The following is a 20,409-nucleotide window of genomic DNA, read 5'->3' on the forward strand; positions in this document are numbered from 1 at the left end:
TTAGAGGATTATTCCATTGATTGTGGTCCAAGCCTATTCTTTTAAAAATTCAAAAAGTACATTGTTAAATTTTGTTTCGTATTTGCCTTGCCATACATAACTGTTGGCTTACTATTACAATGCATAGATAGTTTCATAAATGAGTCTTATGCTCTTAAATTGCTTAGGGGCTTTTGAAAGTTTTAACTGTAATCTTCATTTGCTGAACCCAGACCACTATATAAGTGGTATCATTACCAAGCAGATCTTTGGAAACAACACAGAGAAAAGAGAACACACAACTAATGCTATATTGAGGAAACTCAAATAAAAGTTAGGAATGACATCAATAGAATTACTCAGACCTCTCAACCTAGAAAATTGGCAGTGTGAGACACAACTCATTGTAATATGTGAAATTACCTAAAAGTGGAACACCTGTATGTTGTTGTGCATCATGCTATAAATGACAGGTTATAATGGTTTATAAGAATCAAATCTGTTTTGTAATCTGTAATAGATTAATGTGAAGGAGTGTTACCAATTACAAAACTGATTTATATAAATTACATAGTGAAAAAACTTAATTCTATATGCATCTTATAATAATATGTACTAAAAGCCAATAAATCTATTGTTTACAGTGTGATGTATGAAAAACACAGGTGCTTCACACTTTGGTCATTTGGGACCCTGGTGCAGGGGTTGCAGGGGTCCTTGTCCTGGTTTGGAGAGAAAATCATCCTGTCAGTTAAACCAGGGTGCTTATTTTTCACTGTCCCAATTGCCCTCTCCCAATTAACATCAGATACCATCTTCCTTCCCTCCATTAGTTAGTTAGTTCTTGCCTATCTCTCTTTGCCTGCTGGATGGGGACAGAAGGTGGTGGCTGCTGGGTGCTGTAAGACTGTAAGGCTTTTCTGGAGCCCAGGTACTCCCAGCCTTCTTGCAGCTTTGGGCACCCCGCTTTTCTCTCGCCTTCCCCTCCAAAAAGCCTGCAACGGGAGACAGAGAGCTGTCCAGGAGCCAACAGTAGATAGAGGAAGGGTGAATAGGAAGAAGCTGTGCTGGCTGACATTATTCACAGGAGCTAGGTAGAGAGGATAGCAAAGCCCAGCAGCTCAAAATCAGCTCAGCTCCCTTCCCCCTTCACCTTTGTCCCATTGTGTGAATAAGGTGTAGGTCCTGCTTCCTCCTCACCCCTTCTCTATATACAATCTGTGGTTGGTCCCTGCCCCTCTCCAGCTTTACAGACCTCTCTCTCTCCTCCTGGGACACAAGGAGCAGGAAACCTAAGAGTAGAAGCAGACGTATCTCCTGCCTCCACTTGCCAGCTAGCAGCTCCCCGTCTTGACTGAGTAAGCTTTATAGTGGGATAGGGAGCCTACAGTGTATACAGTGTGGAATGTACCACACAATGCAGTACGCTTGAGAGTGTCTGGAGTCACACTGGTATAAAGGCCCTGATTCAGTAGACTAGCCCTGTTCATGTGCTTAAAATTATGTATTAGATCTGGTCAATATTATTTCCCCTAAAAAATGATGTTTTATCAAAAGTGAAAATTGTCATGGGAAAATATTGTGTTCAATTGTTTTTTTTTTTTTAATGATGAGAAATTTTCAAATGAAACAAAATGAAAATGTTCATACTTTTCACATTTAAATTTTCATTTGGGTTTTCAAAAATTTTCTAAACTTGAGGAAGTTTTGAAAAGTTACAGAGTAGAAAAAAAGTGGGGATAAAACCTATACATCCTCCATTCTATTGCATTTGGGGGAGATCTGAAATGTTTCAGATTTTACAAACTGAACTGAAATGAAACAGTTTACTTCGTTTTGAATTAAAACAACAAAAATATTGTTTTGTTTCATTTCAAAAGTTTCCCACAAAAAATAAAAAAATCAAAGGAAAAATTTGTCTGAGGAAAAATGTTTGAATAAAGTGAAACAAAAGTGTGTCTGTGGGCAATGTCCAAAACATATGTGACGAGGTACTTGATTTAATTCTGTGCGGTTGACACAGATGATGATGGATAGAATCATAGAAGATTAGAGTTGGAAGAGACCTCAGGAGGTCATCTAGTACAACCCCAACTAAATCATCGAAGCCAGGGCTTTGTCAAGCCCAATAGTGGATTTACCATGGAGTCACTGGCACAGCCACACTCCAAGGGGGCCCCGACCAGGGCCACTCTTCTCCGCCCCCCACTCTCTCCTGCGGGGGGCAGAAGCTTGGTGCTCCTGGCACTGAGGCTCCTGCTGCAGTAGGGCAGCCAAGCTCCCCCTCCCCGCCTCTTCTCACAGCTTGCTCCCTTCCCACCCTCCCCCTCCCTGCCGCCGATTAGCTGTTTCGATCAGCTGTTTGCCAGCAGGAGGGTGGCGGAGGAGCACAGCCACAGCATGCTCACCTGGGGAGAGGAGGCAGAGAAGAAGCAGGGGTGAGGTCTTGGGGAGGGGGGTGGAAGGAGCAAACCTACTCTGACTGCAGAGCTGCACAGCCAGGCTGAAAAAAGAAGGTGCTGCTCAGCTCCCGGGACTTCACAGCTGGACACCACCTTCTGGGTCCTAGTGCTGGTTGAGCTCCCTTCTGTGTGCTGGGAGCCATCCTTCATCCTGTACAACAGTGAGTGCCCGTGGTGGGGCAGGCAGGGCAGGGGGACAGAGGCAGTGGGGAAGGAAGGGGGTGGGATGGGGCAGAGATGGAGTGGTGGGGAAGGGGCATGGGATGGGGAAGAGAAGGGGATAGGGCAGGGATCGGCAACCTTTGGCCTGCGGCCCGCCAGGGTAAGCCCCCTGGTGGGCCGGGCCAGTTTGTTTACCTGCCGTGTCTGCAGGTTCGGCCGATCACGGCTCCAGGCCAATGGGGGGCTGCAAGACAAGGGATGTGTTGGCTGCGGCTTCTCGCAGCCCTCCATTGGCCTGGAGCGGCAAACCACAGCCCGTGGGAGCCGCAATCGGCCGTACCTGTGGACGGGGCAAGTAAACATACCAGCCCAGCCCACTAGGGGGCTTATCCTGGTGGGCCGCGTGCCAAAGGTTGCCAATCCCTGGGATAGGGGAAACGGGGGCCCAGCATGCGGATCCCTTTGGCAGCAGCTGGGGCTCCCGTGTTAAGCAGGCCCATCAAACCCTCACCCTGACAAGCCCCACCTCTCCTGCATCTGTACCACCCCGATGAGCCCACACACACACCCTCCCCACTGAACCCCAACCACCTACACCTAGACCCCCACCCAAATGAACCCTGTAGATAAATCTCTGTATTAAGCATCTTCACATAACTTTCATATGACTTTGTATTATGCCTCTTCATATAACTATTTTCATACAACTTTGTATCAAGTCCTTTGATATAGGAACTTTGTATCAGATCCCTATGTAGAAAAACTTATAGAAAACTTTTTGTTAAGCCTTGGTATAATGTTATAGCCCCTAAGGATAGTTAAAGTAGAAGAAAAATGTCTTTTTGCTAGGAGTAGAATAAGATTCCCCCTCCCCACACTCCCTTAATCAATTGGCATGTTGAATGAGGCATAATGAGCAAGGCGTGGAAGGCAAGCACCTCCAGACAGCTAGTTGGAGAGGGGATGGAAGCCAGACCCAAGGACAATCAAACTTGTCAAGTGGGCTCACTAAAGAAGAGCAGACATATTGATGGCCTCGGGGGGGGGGGGGGGGTTAGAATCAAGCACCTTCTTTTGGAAACAACCTCTTTGAACAGTATTGGGACAACACCCAGAAGGAAGCAGCATAAAGGACCAGTGGACACAGATTTTGAATTTGGTATATATTTGCATGAGAGGGAAGCTGCTATAAATGTGAGGTGTCTTGCAGAGGACCCTGGGTCTTGTCAACATCGGAGCATTGATCCAGATCAGCAGAAACCCGGCTCCACCCCATCCCCCATCTAACTCACCTGGCCAGTGAAGTTAAGGGGAGCAACTAGTTGGTAACAACAACAAGATGGAGTGTGTTTGTGTATGTGTATGTGAATGCATGAGTGTAATGTAGATCATATGCATATGATGCAGTGTTGATTGATGCATGTATTACCAATGAATGTGCGTCTAGCAGTTTGGGGTTTGTAAACAGTGCCCTTGTGCTGGGCTGAGTGGAGCCACTCCTGCTGCGCTGTGTCTCATTGCCCCCAACCGGCCTCTTGCTCTGCGGACCGCCCCCCATCACATGCCCTATTTCCCCAATGGGGGCCCACAAATATGTTTGGCGCCACAGAAAGTTAATCTGGCCCTGGGTCAAGACAGGCCTTAGAAATCTCTAAGGATAGAGATTCCCCCATCTCCCTAGGTCACCCATTCCAGTGCTTCACCACCCTCCTAGTGAAATAGTTTTTCCTAATATCCAACCTAGACCTCCCCCAATGCAACTTGAGACCATTGCTCCTTGTTCTGTAATCTGTCACCACTGAGAACAGCCTAGCTGCATCCTCTTTGGAATCTCTGAAGGCTGCTATCAAATCCCCTCTCACTCTTCTTTTCTGCAGACTAAATAAGCCCAGTTCCCTCAGCCTCTCCTCATAAGTCATGTGCCCCTGCCCCACTGGACTCTTTCCAATTTGTCCACATCCTTTCTGTAGTGGGGGGCCCAAACTGGACACAATACTCCAGATGTCGAAGAGAGGGGAAGAATCACTTCACTCAATCTGTTGGTAATGCTCCTACTAATGCAGCCCAGTATGCCATTAGCCTTCTTGACAACAAGGACGCACTATTGACTCATATCCAGCTTCTCGTCCACTGTAATCCCCGGGTCCTTTTCTGCAGAATGGCCGCTTATAGACAGTCAGTCCCCAGCCTGTAGCAGCACATGGGATTCTTCCTTCCTAAGTGCAGGACTCTGCACTTGTCCTTGGAGAACCTCATCAGATTTCTTTTGGCCCAATCCTCCAATTTGTCTAGGTCACTCTGGACCCTATCCTTGCCCTCCAGCATTTCTATCTCTCCCCCCAGCTTGGTGTCTTCTGCAAACTTGCTGAGGGTGCAATCCATCCCATCATCCATATCCTTATTGAAGATGTTGAACAAAACCAGCCCCAGTACCGAAACTTGGGGCACTCCGCTTTATACCGGCTTCCAACTAGACATCGAGCTATTGATCACTACCCACTGAGCCTGATGATCTAGCCAGCTTTCTATCCACCTTATAGTCCATTCATCCAATCCATCTGTGGGAGACCATATCAAAAGCTTTGCTAAAGTCAAGGTATATCAAGTCCACCGCTTTCCCCATATCCACAGAGCCAGTTATCTCATCATAGAAGACAATCAGGTTGGTCAGGCATGACTTGCCCTTGGTGAATCCATGTTGACTGTTCCTAATCACCTTCCTCTCCAAGTGCTTCAAAATGGATTCCTTGAAGACTTGCTCCATTATTTTTCCAGGTACTGAGGTGAGGTTGACCGGTCTGTAGTTCCCCAGATTCTCCTTCTTTCCTTTTTTAAAGATGGGCACTATATTTGCCTTTTTCCAATCGTCCAGGACCTCCCCCGATCGCCACGAGTTTTCAAAGATTATGACCAATGGCTCTGCAATCATATTAGCCAACTCCCTCAGCACCCTCAGATGCATTGCATCTGGCCCCATGGACTTGTGCATGTCCAAATTTTCTAAATAGTCCTTAACCTGTTGTTTCACCACTGAGGGCTGCTCACCTCTTCCCCATATTGTGCTGTTCAATGCAGCAGTCTGGGAGCTGACCTTGTCTGTGAAGACTGAGGCAAAAAAAGCATTGAGTACTTCAGCTTTTTCCACATCATCTGTCACTAGGTTGCCTCTCCCATTAAGTAAGGGTCCCACACTTTCCTTGACCTTCTTCTTGTTGCTAATATACCTGTAGAACCCCTTCTTGTTACCCTTCACATCCCTTGCTAGCTGCAACTCCAATTGTGCTTTGGTCTTCCTGAGTACACCCTCCACTTATAAAACAAACAAACAAACAATCAAAAAATCTGGCAGATGGTTCTCTAGCCAGGAAATAGAAAGCTACCATGGAGCCAGATATGGTCAGTTGTGGTCTGTGCTGTTCTGTCAGCTTTTTAACTAATTTATAAATACCATTTTTAAGGACTGAATTTTCAAAGAAAAGAGAGCTAAGTTCCTACTCATAATATTTTGTCCCATATAATAACTCCTTCTTCTACAGTGAAAAGGGAGAGAATAAAAGGGTAAAGGGAGAAAAGAGGAAGCTATTTCTCTTGTCACAATGTCAGTGCAATGTTCCAAATATATAAAAGTAAACCAAAGTATTCTCTGTTTAAATCAAAAGAAGACAAAAAATTGTTGGCAATCAGAGTTGAGAGGGGCATGGAAAATGCTTCCAAAATGGGTGACATAACTTTTATCAGCATAAGTGCTCGTGTGCACAGTGGTCTGTCAGCAGAAGACGCTCTCCTGCCAACATAGCTACCACCACTTGTTGAGCTGGTTTTATTATGTCGATGGGAGAGCTTTCTCCCATTAGCATAATGTGGCTATGCGAATGCTCTCACAGTGGCACAGCTGTATCAGTACAGCTGTGCTGCTGTAAGTTTATATGTGTAGACATGCCTTAATGAGAACCTCTGATTTTGAGGTGAGTGTGAATAAGGACCTGCTGTCTGTTCACAGCAATGTTGACTATGGAATAGAATTGTGTTAAAATGGGATTATGAAGGTCTACAAGCTACAGTCCAAATGCAAACAAAGATGTGGAATGGATGTCACCTAGCAGGTCAGAATCTATCTGTCCAGAAATGTAAGCCTTTGAAAGTAAGTTAATTACCATCCCTAAAAGATCTTTTTGCCCTCCCTAGACAATTAGCCTAATACAAATTGTTTAGAAGCAAACATCTCTTGTGGATGTCTATCTGGTTGGGGTAAAAGTAGAGTAGATAACTACTGTGATAGACCCAGGCGAGTTTGGTACAGCAGAGTAGCGGAAGGCAGATATACTGGCCACTGGATTAACAGTTTTCTGTTCCCTGACTGACCAGAGCAGAGGCTGCTCCAGGCTAATGAGAACACCTGACTCCAATTAACCTGCAAAGAGTCAGGTGAGTCCATTAAGCTAATGTGAGCGCCTGACTCTAATTAAGGCCCCTCTGATACTATAAAAGGGCCCTGCCAGTCAGGCAGAGAAGAGCCAGAGGAGAGGAAGTGCGGTTGAAGGGCTGGTTAATGAAGACACCCTCAAGCCCTTGTTAAGGGAGCCCTAAGGTAAGGATGTAGAAGAGAGAAGCAGGAGAGCTGTGGGGAAGTTGCCCAGAGAAATGTAGCAACTCTGGCAGTGAAAGGTTGGCTGCCAACAGCTGCTACCATTATGGTCCCTGGGCCGGAACCAGGAGTAGAGGGCGGGCCTGGGTTCCCCCCAACCCACTACTACAGGAACGCCTCCTGGGAGGGGAAGACAGGCCCTTGTCAGGACAGGAGGTTAAAGTGTTGTGAAACAAGCCCCTAGGGACAACAGAGACTGTGGGAGTTCTCTCACCAACCTCCTTGCTGGCTTATGATGAAAAGGGCTCAGTAGACTGTAACCCTGGCCCTAGAGAGAAAGGGCTACGTGGAGGGTTGCAGTGAGCCACTGAGGATAGTATATCCGCCTGGAAGTGTGGGACCCACGGGGACAAGGTCAGAGCTCTGCCACACTACATATTGTGTTTTATTGTGAATGGATTTGGGAAACAACACTTTGTTTGGGGGAACAGGAGAGGCTTTCTGGTAAGACAAACCAAAGTAATGAATAAAGCCTTTGTTAAGATATGGGGTATGATACTGAACTCGGAAAAAACCCATGGCCATCAAAGAACTGAACCCGGGACTTGAAAAACAGGCTCTAAAGGGCAGAGGTGAGAAATTTGGGGCAACAAGGAATGGAGACTAAATGCTAACAGGAGGTCTTGGTCAAAAGTGACCTCTCCTGTTTTGAAAGGGGCTGTGGTCAGACAAACCAAACAAAGGGAGAAGCCAAAGGTTTAAAGAGGAAGGAAGGCTGGTTCAATGGTTATTGCATTAGTCTGGCACTTCAAAGAGCTGGGTTCAATTCCCTGATCTGTCCCAGACTTCCTATGTGACATCGTGCAAGTTACTTAGTTTGTGCCTCAGTTTCTCTTCTGTAAAATCAGGTTAAAAATACTCCCTTACCTAAAGGTTCATGTGAGAATAATGATAGAAATACAATAGATAGCGTAGATGCAAGTTGGGGGACAGATGCAGGAGACAGTGGGTGTACATCAGATTGGTGGCTACCTTGTGGGGGCTTCACCTTCCTATGGGGCATGGGTTGCTTGCTGGGATCAGCTGCATATATTTCACTTAATTCATTCCTTGCTATTACCAAGGGTCAGGCATAGGTGCACATTGGTTCTACGTGTGACATGTAATAGTTTAGTTTAGTCTCCTAGACACTGTAATATTTTGGTTTAATGCTGGTTGTTGGGTTGATTGGTGGTGGTAGTGTCTGTTATGCAGCAGGTTAGACTAGATGAGTTGGTAGTCCCTTCTGGCCTTAAATGCTGTGACTCTAAATCAGTGCTAACAAGTGCAAGTGTCATTGATCCTCCAAATATGAGATGTGCTTTACTAAATAGAACTATAATAAAAATAAATTAAGTAATAAATAAATAAAACAGTGTGATAATTATTTAAATATTAATGTGAAAGAAAATCTTTGTATTGCCATATAGTAATTGTCAAGTATCAGAGATTCACGTAACGATGTGTGCATAAGACAGCTGTAGAGGGACTCATGTATTGTACTTGCTCTCCCCACCTCTAAATGCTCCTCAACCCCAATAACACTGGAGATTTTCAAAGTAAAGCATACTTGTTGGACCTGATTCTGAGTTCACACCAGCACAAGTCAAAATAGAATCTAACCCAGTACTTCTAGAGGAATATCTGGGTTGGGACTATCATCAACATCATCACTCCCATAACTGCATTGGTCGTTGGGGCACCATCATTGATGAGCAATCAACCAATTGTCTCCACCCCTGACAATTGTGTATCAGTGTTTGAGTCTCCATGAAGTCCATTCCTATCCACTCTTTTATGTTGTCAGTCTCTTCTTCTGTCTACCTCTTCTCTTCCCTGTACTGTCCCTTGAAAGATGATCTTGGATAGGCCAGAAGATCTTGTTACATAGCCGTACCATATTGCGCTTCTTTACAGTAATCAGGAGATCTTTGTATGACCCAGTGCGTTGGGTGATGTGGTCAAAGTAGGAGATGCCCAGGATTTTACGAAAATATCTCATTTCTACTACCTGTATTTTCTGTTCAAGTTCTTCCATAAGGGTCCATGTCTCACATTCATACAGAAAAATGGAGATGACCAGTACATGCAATGGTTTCAATTTGAATTCCAGGGAGATTTTCTTGTTCCTCCAAATTGGCTTTAGCTTTGCCACTGTTGCTGTTGTTTGCGCAGTTCTTGCCAGAATTTCTGTCTTTGATCCTTCATCGGTGATGATTGCCCCCCAAGTACTTGAACTGTTTCACTGTCTCCAGTTCTTGTCCACTGATAGTGATATGTAAGCTGATCCTGTCACATTTCTTTGTCATCAGCTTGGTTTTCTCTGCACTGATTTCCATGCCATATTTGCAGAGGTTTCATCCAATCATTTCACAAAGTTGGCAAGTTCATCTTCACTACCTGCCAGGATGTCAATGTCATCAGCAAAAGATTTAAGATTATTTTCCCCCCAGTGATGAATGTGCATATGTGATCTTCTAGGACATCCGTCATGATGCACTCCAAGTAAATGTTGACCAGTGTGGGTGAAAGAAGGCAGTCTTGCTGGACTCCAACAGCAGTACAAAACCACTCTCCTATTGTTCCATTGATGAGAACTGCACTGCTGGCCTTGGCATATAGTTGTTTAATAGTAAGAATAAGCTTACGACCAACATTGTACTTCTTCATGATTGAACTTCTTGAAGTCAACAAAGACATAGTAGATGTCCTGCTAATGTTGTAAGTACTTCTCACATAGAACACAAAGGTTGGAAATCTGTTCTGTGGTACTTTTTCCAGCACAAAAGCCAGCCTGTTCTTCAGCGATGATATTCTCCACTTGTGACTTCAATCTGTTCAATATTACTTTCAACATCATTTTTCTGGGATAGCAAATTAAGTTTATGGTCTGGTAATTTTTAACACAATTGCAGGTTGCCTTTCTTTGGCAGAGTGATGATTAGTGACTGTGTCCACATGGAGGGCCACTCACCGGTCTGCCAGATCTTGTTGCAGATATTGGTGAGTACATCTATTACTATTTCTCCTCCAAATTTCATCAGTTTGGCTGGGATGTTGTCAATTCCTGTAGCCTTTCCATTCTTGAGTGATTTCACAGCTGTCTCCAGTTCTTCACGTAGTATTGGAAAGTCATCCTCCTCTGCTAAATCTGGGCTGTCTAGGACACTAGAATCTCCATTTGTCTCGTCATTGTATAGATCAGAGCAGTAGTTGGTCCATCTATTGATGATGTCCCTTTCTTCTGTAAGACTTTTCCGTTCTTTGTCTTGAATTGCGTTAGCTTTGATCCATCTTTCCTTTGTCAGATATTTTACAATCTGGAAGGCCCATTTGCTATTTTTATTATTGATACACTCTTCAATTTTAAAGCATTGCTTTTTGATCCATATCTCCTTGGCCACCTTCATTCTTTTCTTGATCTTTCTGCCAATCGCTCTGTATTCATCAGCTTCCTCAGTGCTGTTCTTGTCTCTCTTGTCGTCTTGACTTCTCTTCTAAGGTCATACATTTGTGACCCAAGGTTTTTTCTTCTTATGGTGTTTCCCAAAGATGTCCATTGCTGCCTCATTAATTACAGTGTTGAAATTGTTGGTCATTCTTTCTACATCTTCCTCTAGAGCAAGCACTGGGGCAAATTTTTTGCCGATCATTGCTTGGAATGACTGCAATGCTTTGGTCTCTAAATCTTTCTAAGTCAAACTTGATTCTGGTGAACTTTGGCCTGATTATTTTCTTTAGCCACAGCCAAAAGTTTAGCATCACAAGGTTGTGATCACTTCCAATATCAGTACCGGGGAAGCTCCTTGTTTTAGCTCTGTTGATCCCAGAACAAAATCAGTTTTGTACCATGATGCAGTCAATCTTTAGCATTCCAATCTCCCTCCAATCAGGATATCTTTCTTGTGTAGCTTATTGATGTCTTTGAAGATTTTTACAATGAGCTCTGTTTGCTCATTGTCATAGTCTGTTGTAGGGGCGTAGACTTGTACCACTGTGATATTTAATGGTACCACTTTTAGATGGATGGAAATAAGCCTGCTGGATATTGGGCAGCATTCTAATACTGAATTCTTGATATCTTTTTATGCACAAGAAATCCTACGCTGTTGACATGTTTGTCCTTTCCACTGTAATAGAGTACATGGCCTTCTTCTGTTAGTGACTCTCCAAAGTTCTTCCATCTGACCTCAGATATTTCTAGGAGGAGCTAGGTGTACTGTTCCATTTCGTACATGAGTTATTTCAACCTCCCTATTTTTCTCAATGTCCTTGCATTCCATGTGGCTATGGTGATGTTATCTCTTCCACTGATCCTCTTCGTTGGGGTTACACCAGTAGTATACTTGTTGTGTCCACCCTGTTGGGAGATGGATGGCACGGTCATTATTAACCCAGGCTGCAACCAATCCGGTATGGACATGGTTGACTTGCTCATCGTATGGTGTGTCTTGGGCAAATTTCTAACCTGGCATCCCTCTCCAGGCAGCCTCCTTTTAGTCGCCTCTTATGATATGCAGGAGGATCAGTGGGCCTATTCTGTTGCCACGCCCACAGGGTTGTGACTATAGTCTCTTCCTATCTCCCTCACACAAAGGCTATTGCTACACTATGAGGCTTTTAGCAACACAGCTGTGCCACTACAGCCGTGCTGCTAAAATGCATGCAGCGTAGCTGCTGTTTGTCAGCAGGCAAGAACTTGCCTGACAACAAAAAACTTCCACCTCCCCACGAGCAGTAGCAGCTTTGTCGACAAGAGAGCGCTCCTGCCAACAAAGTGCTGTTCACACCGGCGCTTTTCTTCGATAACTTTTGTCATTTGAGGGGGTGTTTTTTAACACCCCTGAACGACAAAAGTTTTGCCAACAAAGTGCCAGTGTAAACAAACCCAAATACAAAGTAAAGATCATGGGAACAATCAGTTCTTTCAGGTGTCCTCAAAACAGCTGTCCTGCCTACAGCTACTCTCAAGTTATGTGTAATGTGTTGACAGTCTCAGAACTACATTCTTCAGTATGGTTTTCTTTCCTTGCACAATTCTGTTCCAAAACATGTCACTTCTGTCTAAGGTATTTCTGAGGTGTTTCTCAAACTAGTGTCACTAAGATTCCAGAGTGATGCCTCTATGAATGATTTTAAACCTACTTGACAGTGTTCATGAAGTTCAGATGTGCTGCAGATATCTAAATATGTGATTTACCTGAAGTCTCAGAATGTCCCCATCTATATTTAGAGGTGCTTTGTACTTTTGTTGAAGCTGTTTAACCCAGCTGTGACCTTTATTTAAGCATTGTTACAAAGTTCCGCTCTCAGTTTGGTCTTCTAAATCTCACTCTCAAACCTCTTTCCCCAGAGCACCTCCCAAATATAAAATTTGAAAGCAACACTAGAAAAGGCTGAGTGATGACTGTAACACTCTGGTACCCCAATATTCACGACTGTCATGTAATTAGGATATGTTTTGTACAAAGTATGCCTTGTGAGGTATCATTCTAAGTCTTGATCTGCTAGACATTAATATCTCATTGGATTCTATGTGCTATCATCATATGTGAAGTTATGAAGTTTGGCTATGTATGTGTTACTGAAACATTTTGTGAGGTTGAAAACACCCACAAGCAACCTTCCAGGTACAACAGTAAAAAGGCCAAACCATGTTAATGGCTCACTGAGAAAATGTACACAAGCACACAGATTACCCCAGGAACTGGGTACAATAGAAACATCTCAGAGATAGCACTATACAATGGGAACTGTTTGACCCAGGTCTCAGCAAAAGAGCTTTCCAGCAAGTGGGAAGAAAATATAAAAGGGGGAATATGACATCATGATGGTACCTCACTACCCCGTACAACAACACACCTGGAAACAACTGAGGAAAAAAGACTGAACTGTGGGAAGTGATGGTCCCAGACTAGAGAGATTTCCAGCCTGGGTATGAAAACCTGGGAAAGCCAAGGAAGATTGTACCTCAAGAATCTGCCAGCCTGTTTATCGCTCAAAATATGAATTAGCAAATTCTCATCCTATCTATCTAGTGTGAGCTCCGTTTTCAGTTTTGTTTATTTATTAAGGTAGTCTGCTTTGATCTGTTTCCTATCACTTATAATCAGTTAAAATCTATCTTTTGTAGTTAAACTTGTTTTTGATTTGTCTAAAACCAGTGTGTGGAAATCATACTTGGGGCAGAAAGCTATTGCATATCTTCCTCCACATTGAGGGAAGGGGCAAATTTCATGAGCTTAAGCTGTACAGTTCTCTGTGCAGTGCAAGATGGTACAATTTTGGCTTTGCCTTCAAAGGGGACTGTGCACTTGAGTAATTGCTCAGTTCCTTAGCTGAGCCTTCCCATGCAGAGCTGATCTCAGCATCTGTGTGAAGCTGCAGCTGGGTGTGTCCCTACCTGTGTGAATGCTGGTGAAAGAGCAAGCTTGGAGGGCTTTGCAACTTGTCACAACAGCACAGTGTGAGAGGGAGCCCAGACTGGTGGGTCAGGCAGGCTCAGTGGCATCCCAAGGGAACCTGTCATTAATGTCATTATGGCATTTAATATCATGATGACATTAAATCCTAGAAAATAAACAGTTAACTCTATGTATATCATTATATGATACAGAGCTGATTTTAATTATTTTTCATTTACCAAAAACAATTTAGAATATTTCACAATTGTGTCAAAAGACTTTGGCCAGCTCTGTATAATACACATATCAAAAATGTCCCTCAGTATAGTATCTGGACACTCATATATATTTGCCTTGTGCAGTGCGGACAGTCTAGTCAACATGCAGACCTATGTTGCCTGTCATACACAAATAAATGAATAATGTCCAGACTTTATTTTTCATGTTTGGCCCTAAATAACAAAGGATGGGGGGAACAGTTATTAATACATGTCCCCTGAGCAATGCAATATAAATAAATTCTGAAACTCCCTTTCATATATAGGAAATCACAATCTTGTCCCAATTCTTACCTGCTGAAAGTCACATGCATGATCCAGCGTTGATATTTTTTTAAAAAATCATGTTTCCCTTGCCATACTCTTGGGAAGAAATCAGTAAATTGATTTGTGGGTGGGGGACGGAAGGGTTGTCAAATCAAGTCTGGGTGTTTGTTTGTTTTTGTTTTTTGTTTTTTGTTTTTCAGTTTTTCTCACCAAAATGAAAAACCAAAATAATTTCAGTGTAAATTCAAAACATTAAAAATCAATACCCAAAGACAAATGATTTACTCACTGTTGTAAATTATAGAATTTTTGGTATATTTATTGCCTCTGTATCTATGTTCCCTGTAAGGTGTGCACCTGCACGGCCGTGCAGGAGGTCACAGAGGGCTGCACACTTAATTAGCAAAGCCGCGCAGGTGTGCACACTGCACTCAGAGGCATGGCCATAGGTGGTCCTGAAAGATGGCAGTGGGATGAGGTGGGGAATAGTGGATAGATGGGGGCAGTGGGATGAGGTGGGGGGTGGAGATAGGGGAGCTTGGGACGTGCGGGGCTATGGCGATTTCCCCAGCCCTGGGGCTAAGTGGGGCGAGACGCCTCTCTCCCAGCCCCAGGGCTGTGGAGGGGAGAGATGCCTCTCCACCCCAATCCCAGAGCTACACAGGGCCAGACCCATCTCTCCCAACTCTGGAGCTGCAGCAGAAAGAGAGGACTCCCCTAGCCCTGGGAATGCAGTGGGGCGAGACCTCTCTTCCCTCCCCCCGCAGTCCCAGAGCTGCGGTGGGACCAGACACCTCTTCCCCCTAGCCCTGGGGCTGCAGCGGGGTGGGACATTTCTCCCCACCAGCCCCGGGCTGCGGCGGGGAGAGAGGTCTGTTTACTTTTGGATTCAGATCAACTTACTGCAAACTTATCCTCATGTTACTACTTTTTTATTAATTCATATCCCTCTAATACATTTCTGTATGTCTCATTCATATATGTGTAGGAGAGAGTGTTGCTTAACGGAAGAATTTCCATTGTGGCCTTTCTTTTGTGTCTCTCAGCATTAAATAGTAAATGGTGCAGCTTGGTCCTAGATACAAGTAATACCTTCCCAGGACCAGCAGATGGCATCAATTGCTAATAATTCAGTTGTAAAATAGCCCCATTTATAAAGGCTTAATGGTAATGTTAGAAGAATTCAGGTGAAGTGTGTGTGTGTATGTAAATCTGATGTACAGCACAACAGAGTAAATGATTATTAGTATTTATTAGTTTTCAAGTACAAAAATGGATTTCTACATTCTTTTTAAAAAAAATCTTTTGCCAGATTTGCTGTAACACTTAATTTCTTTGTTTTTATGCAGCTATTAATATTAGCCACCCTAGTTTCAATGGCACAGATGTCTTTGGCTACACCTCATTCCTTGCCTTTTCTGCAATCCCAAATATCAGCTTCTACTATGAATTCCGCCTGAAATTTCAACTGGCAAACCGCAACTCAGCAGTACAAGATAATCTGATATTTTTCACTGGACAGAAAGGCCAGGGTAAGTTACTTATTTCTTACAGAATATTCCTGGATAAATCTACAAAGGGAAAAAAGTTACTTTCATATTATTTTTGTTAAGGAGAATTCCAAATCTTATGGAACAAATAGGAGGGAAGTATGAATAGATTTTTCATAGTGTTTTCTTGGTTTTGATATATTTGTATTAGAAGGAAAATCTCTTTAATGAGTGTTTCTTTTGTAAACAAACATCAATCTGCTAAAAACAAATGATAGTTATTTCATAAAGAAAACCTAATGCCATTAGTGGTGATTAACATTAGCAAAGCAATTCCTGCTTCAACTAGTAAATTTCACGACAGTTTACTATTTATTTTGGGTGAACGAGTCCTGAAAAGCTACTTCAATTCCTGTTTTCTTCATTGGGGAATCGATTCATGCGTGATAGACATGTTTGGGATTGAATTAAACACATGAACTGCTACAGTTTGAGTGAAAGAACCTTGGCTGGAAAGGGAGTGGCTGCAACAAGTCATATCCTCTGTGGAGTGGTGCAGCAGGAGCCTTGAAATATGCACCCACCAGAGGATTATAGATTGAAGTAGTGTCATTTTAAAACCTACTCTACATAAAACGTTAAGCCCTATCCACACTGCAATTAGAACTGTACTAGTGTGATTTGGTAACTCCATTATAAGAAACAAAAATGTACATCAGTGCTATTCAGAGAAACCGTGCTGGAATTCTGTTCGCAACAGCCATTCTTTCAGAGCTTTGTGGCTTTGTCTACACTAGCCTTATTTGGGAATTCTCCCACAGTTCTACTACCACTAATGCATCTCCTCCAATAGGAGCAAAGTGATGAAAATGTTAGAGTAGCAAGGCTTCCGTTTGTACCACTGTGACATCTAGGTTCTGAACAGGGTTAGACAACAAAATGGATGGTGCTTTGGTCCATTTCACTACCAGCTGTGGACCTGCCACAGTGGTGGTAAAAAGGTAAGAAAATCCCCAGAGAACGTTAATGTAGACACAGCCAGAGTAGACATGAGTTTAGAGTTAATAGGTTAAAGGAAAGACATTATTTATTCCTCCTGTATGCTGAGGCACTCATTTCTGAAATTTGAGCTGGGCCTAACTTTTGTGCTTTGGGTTTTTGTGTCTTTTCTTGGGAATATGTCTTCAAATTTAAATCCACTTATTTCAGTCCAGGTCTACACTATAAGCTCCTGCTGGCATAGAGCTGTACCAGCAAAAGCCCATAGTGTAGACACAATTATACTGGAAAAAGCTCAGTTTTGCCCCAATATAAACTGCATCCACACTAGATGTGCTTTTCCAATATACTATACCAGTATAGTATACCAACAAAGTGCTCGTAGTGTAGACCTGGTTTAAGAGTGACTTGTTCCGTTTCATTGTTCAGGATGGGGGAAATGAAAACAATAAACAAATGCCATAAATGATTAAAAGAAAATGAGATTTCAGAAATGTTCTGTATTTAATCATCTAAGATACTATTAATAAAAGGAGGATTTTATATTAATTTAATCTTGACAACATTCCTTTAAATCCCTCTGTATAGGTATAGTTTTATTCAGTCCCTTCATGTTGAATAGTAAGTCCTGTTTCAGTCACATAGTTTTTAAAATGCCCATGTACACTATGGGTACATCTACACTACAGGGGGGAGTCTATTTAAGATACGCAAATTCAGCTACATGAATAGCGTAGCTGAATTCGACGTATCGCAGCCGACTTACCCCGTTGTGAGGACGGCGGCAAAATCAACTTCTCGGCTTTCCCCGAGAGGTCGATTTCTACCCGCCGATTCAGGCGGGTAGTATAGACCTAGCCTGAATGATGTGAGCCATATGCACAAATATAGGTAACAGTCATTATTGTCACAGACATATTTGGCTGCCTTGATCTAAAAAGAGACTTCTAAAGTGAAGTTCCATGGTTTCATTTTTTTATTAACCAGAATATTAACGTTCTAAGTTAACTATACAACTGAGAAAAAAGGCAAAACTGGGACCTTATTATTTTGCAAACTTTTTTATAATCAATACAGTTGGAGGGGAAAAACTTAAAACAGATAGGTGCACTTTCATGTTTCAGCACCAGAGGGCACCAGAGCAAATGCAAAACTGGAAAATAAAGGAAGCCCATCTAGATCTCTGCATAGTGGTCTAGTAATGTTTTAAGTATCTTCTGTTGAAATTGACTGGGTGGAGGGACTGGGCAAACTGCCCCCACTCATCCTCAAAAACCAGTACCTCTTCCTGAGAGGAATTCACTTCTTTCTTAGAGGAGCCATACTATGGTTTTGACAAATAAGGTTTTAAATATCCCAAGCAATAGAACTTCCACCTTTCTTGGGGAGACAATTCCACAGACTAAAAGATTTTCCTGTTAGAATATTTCCTAAATATTCAGTTCATCTGATGATTCCTGGTTAACATTCCCTTGTACATAGCCTCTTAATTTTAGCCTTCCTTCTTCATTAAAAATATTTTAAATAAAGGGTGAATCTAACTATGATCTCTGCATTTCCTGATCAGACGCCTGCTTCTCAGTACTTTTTATTATTATCCTTAAAGTACAGTCTTTGAGCCAGCTTTCAATTCACATGAATTTTCATACTCAGGACAATTTGAATCAATCTTGATACTGACATTTTTTTTTTCAGACACAATCTGTTTTTCTAAAATTCCCATTCCCTTCCCTTTCTTTAAAGGGTACGTCTATACTTACCTCCGGGTCCGGCAGTAAGCAATCGATCTTCTGGGATCGATTTATCGCGTCTTGTCTAGACACAATAAATCAATCCCGGATCGATCCCGGAAGTGCTCGCCATCGATGCCGGTACGCCTGCTTGGCGAGAGGAGTACGCGGAGTCGACAGGGGAGCCTGCCTGCCGCGTGTGGACCCGCGGTAAGTTCGAACTAAGATAGTTCGACTTCAGCTACGTTATTCATGTAGCTGAAGTTGCGTATCTTAGTTCGAAGTGGGGGGTTAGTGTGGACCAGCCCTATCAGTAATTTTGCAATTCTATCAGAAAAGTCATCCATAGTGTCCTAATGCCTCATTTAATTTAATATCACATTGAGCCTAATAACCCTTCATATTCCTTCACAGACCTTTTGTGGGGGGTTTTCCTTTAATGGCCTTTCATTACCATTATAAAATGTAATTTAACATTGGATGCCAATGTTGAAACCCTCTTGCTAACAACAAGCCACTAGTTTTATCATTTCTTCAGGACATTATTCTGAATGGAGGTGGGGTGGGGTTCTTGAAACAAGCAAAAAAACAGATGTCTTCCGTGTTTATCCAGTCTATAGTACAGTGTCCTAGATAATTGTTTGTGTTCAGGTTTCCCAGAAGTGAAGTACAATATGTCCTGGAACAAAAAAGTGTCATTTGTGGATAATTACAGTATTTGTATCAGTTCTTTGCTTTTACAGAATGTACAGAGCTTGGAACTTTCCCATTTGAGAGATCACCTTTCTCCCAGTCCCAGTGTGATTCTGCTGCAGTTGTAATCAGTGGAGGCGCTTGTGCAGGAGTCCTGGATGCGGGGAGTGGAGGGCGGACTATGGGCAGGGTGTGCTCCCTGAGGAGCCTTTGCCTTTGGAATTCACTCCACCCTTGGTCCAGAATAGACCAAATGTGCTGACCTTCAAAGTAGACCACAAAGCCCATTTATCATCCCAGGTTTTTGGAGAGGGGGTGAGGAGAGGAGCTTTTGGTGAGCACAGAGAATGTTAAGCTTTAATCATTTTGTTGGTAAACCCATGTGCATATGGTTTAGGATAGGCTGATGTATTTGTTACTTTTTGTATGGATTGTTTTAAAACATGCTTCAGAAGCAGTTGCAGCTTGGGTTATGTGCTTTTTATTTTGTATAGAAATAAAACCAAATGAAATACATAGAGATGCCATTTTCATTATAAAGTCATCAGCTGCAAAAAGGCATTGCTATCCATGAAATTCCCATGAATCTTGTGGGGGGGGGGGGTTATGTTACTAAACTTAATTAGATCCATCAGGTCATAGATGACAGGTTTGGAAGGGACCTGTACCAAACAGAACAGGCCCTCTCCAGCTTTTTTCATAAAGTAGCTATGGGCTAAATAGCAGATTCTGGATAGCATACATATTGATTACAGTATCATAGATATATTTATCTTATGTTGTCAGTAATCCTTAAATATTTGTAAATAATTGCTTGATTCTTATTTAACATAGTAATTGTCTTATTAAATCAAAATTAAAATAGTGTGTGCCTTTTGCCATATACATTTTTAGATGGCTGTGTGGGGTAAATGGGCAGAACTTTCTTTTAAGATCATCTTTAAATCAAAATGATGAATTTTCCTTACTACTTTTCAGTGCTTCTTGCTGGCTGAACCCACAAGAAAATCTTTAATATTTAGGTTGAATTAATGTTCCCTCCCTTACCTACAATCTAGAAATGTAGCTGTAGTGGAATAAAAAATTTATCCTCAAACTGTCTGCAACACAGTTCGGTGTAAGGGCCCAATTCTGCCAGCACTTACATACTATGATTAATTCTACTACCTTGAGTTACACCTGTGTGTAGGATTGAGCCAATGGAAGTAAACAGTGTTAGCTAGGTTCAGTGACTAAAGTCTGGAAGGAGAAAACTACATTATTCATTTGACTGGGAAAGAAATTAGTCTCAGAAAATGGCAAAGCTCTTGGTATAAAGGCA

General features: G+C 42.6%; 1 protein-coding gene across 1 annotated transcript in view; it reads left to right on the forward strand.

Annotated features, from left to right (window-relative positions):
- The first annotated feature begins 11,597 nt into the window (after window positions 1–11,597).
- Window positions 11,598–20,409, forward strand: part of LOC117875510 (protein eyes shut homolog) — an 85,455-nt gene continuing 76,643 nt past the window's right edge. The window contains exons 1-2 of the mRNA XM_034766894.1: window positions 11,598–11,640; window positions 15,526–15,708. Coding sequence (XP_034622785.1) covers window positions 11,598–11,640; window positions 15,526–15,708 — 226 coding nt within the window. The remainder of the gene's footprint in view (window positions 11,641–15,525; window positions 15,709–20,409) is intronic.

Source organism: Trachemys scripta, chromosome 3 (assembly GCF_013100865.1).
Source record: "Trachemys scripta elegans isolate TJP31775 chromosome 3, CAS_Tse_1.0, whole genome shotgun sequence".
Classification (NCBI taxonomy): Eukaryota; Metazoa; Chordata; order Testudines; family Emydidae; genus Trachemys; species Trachemys scripta.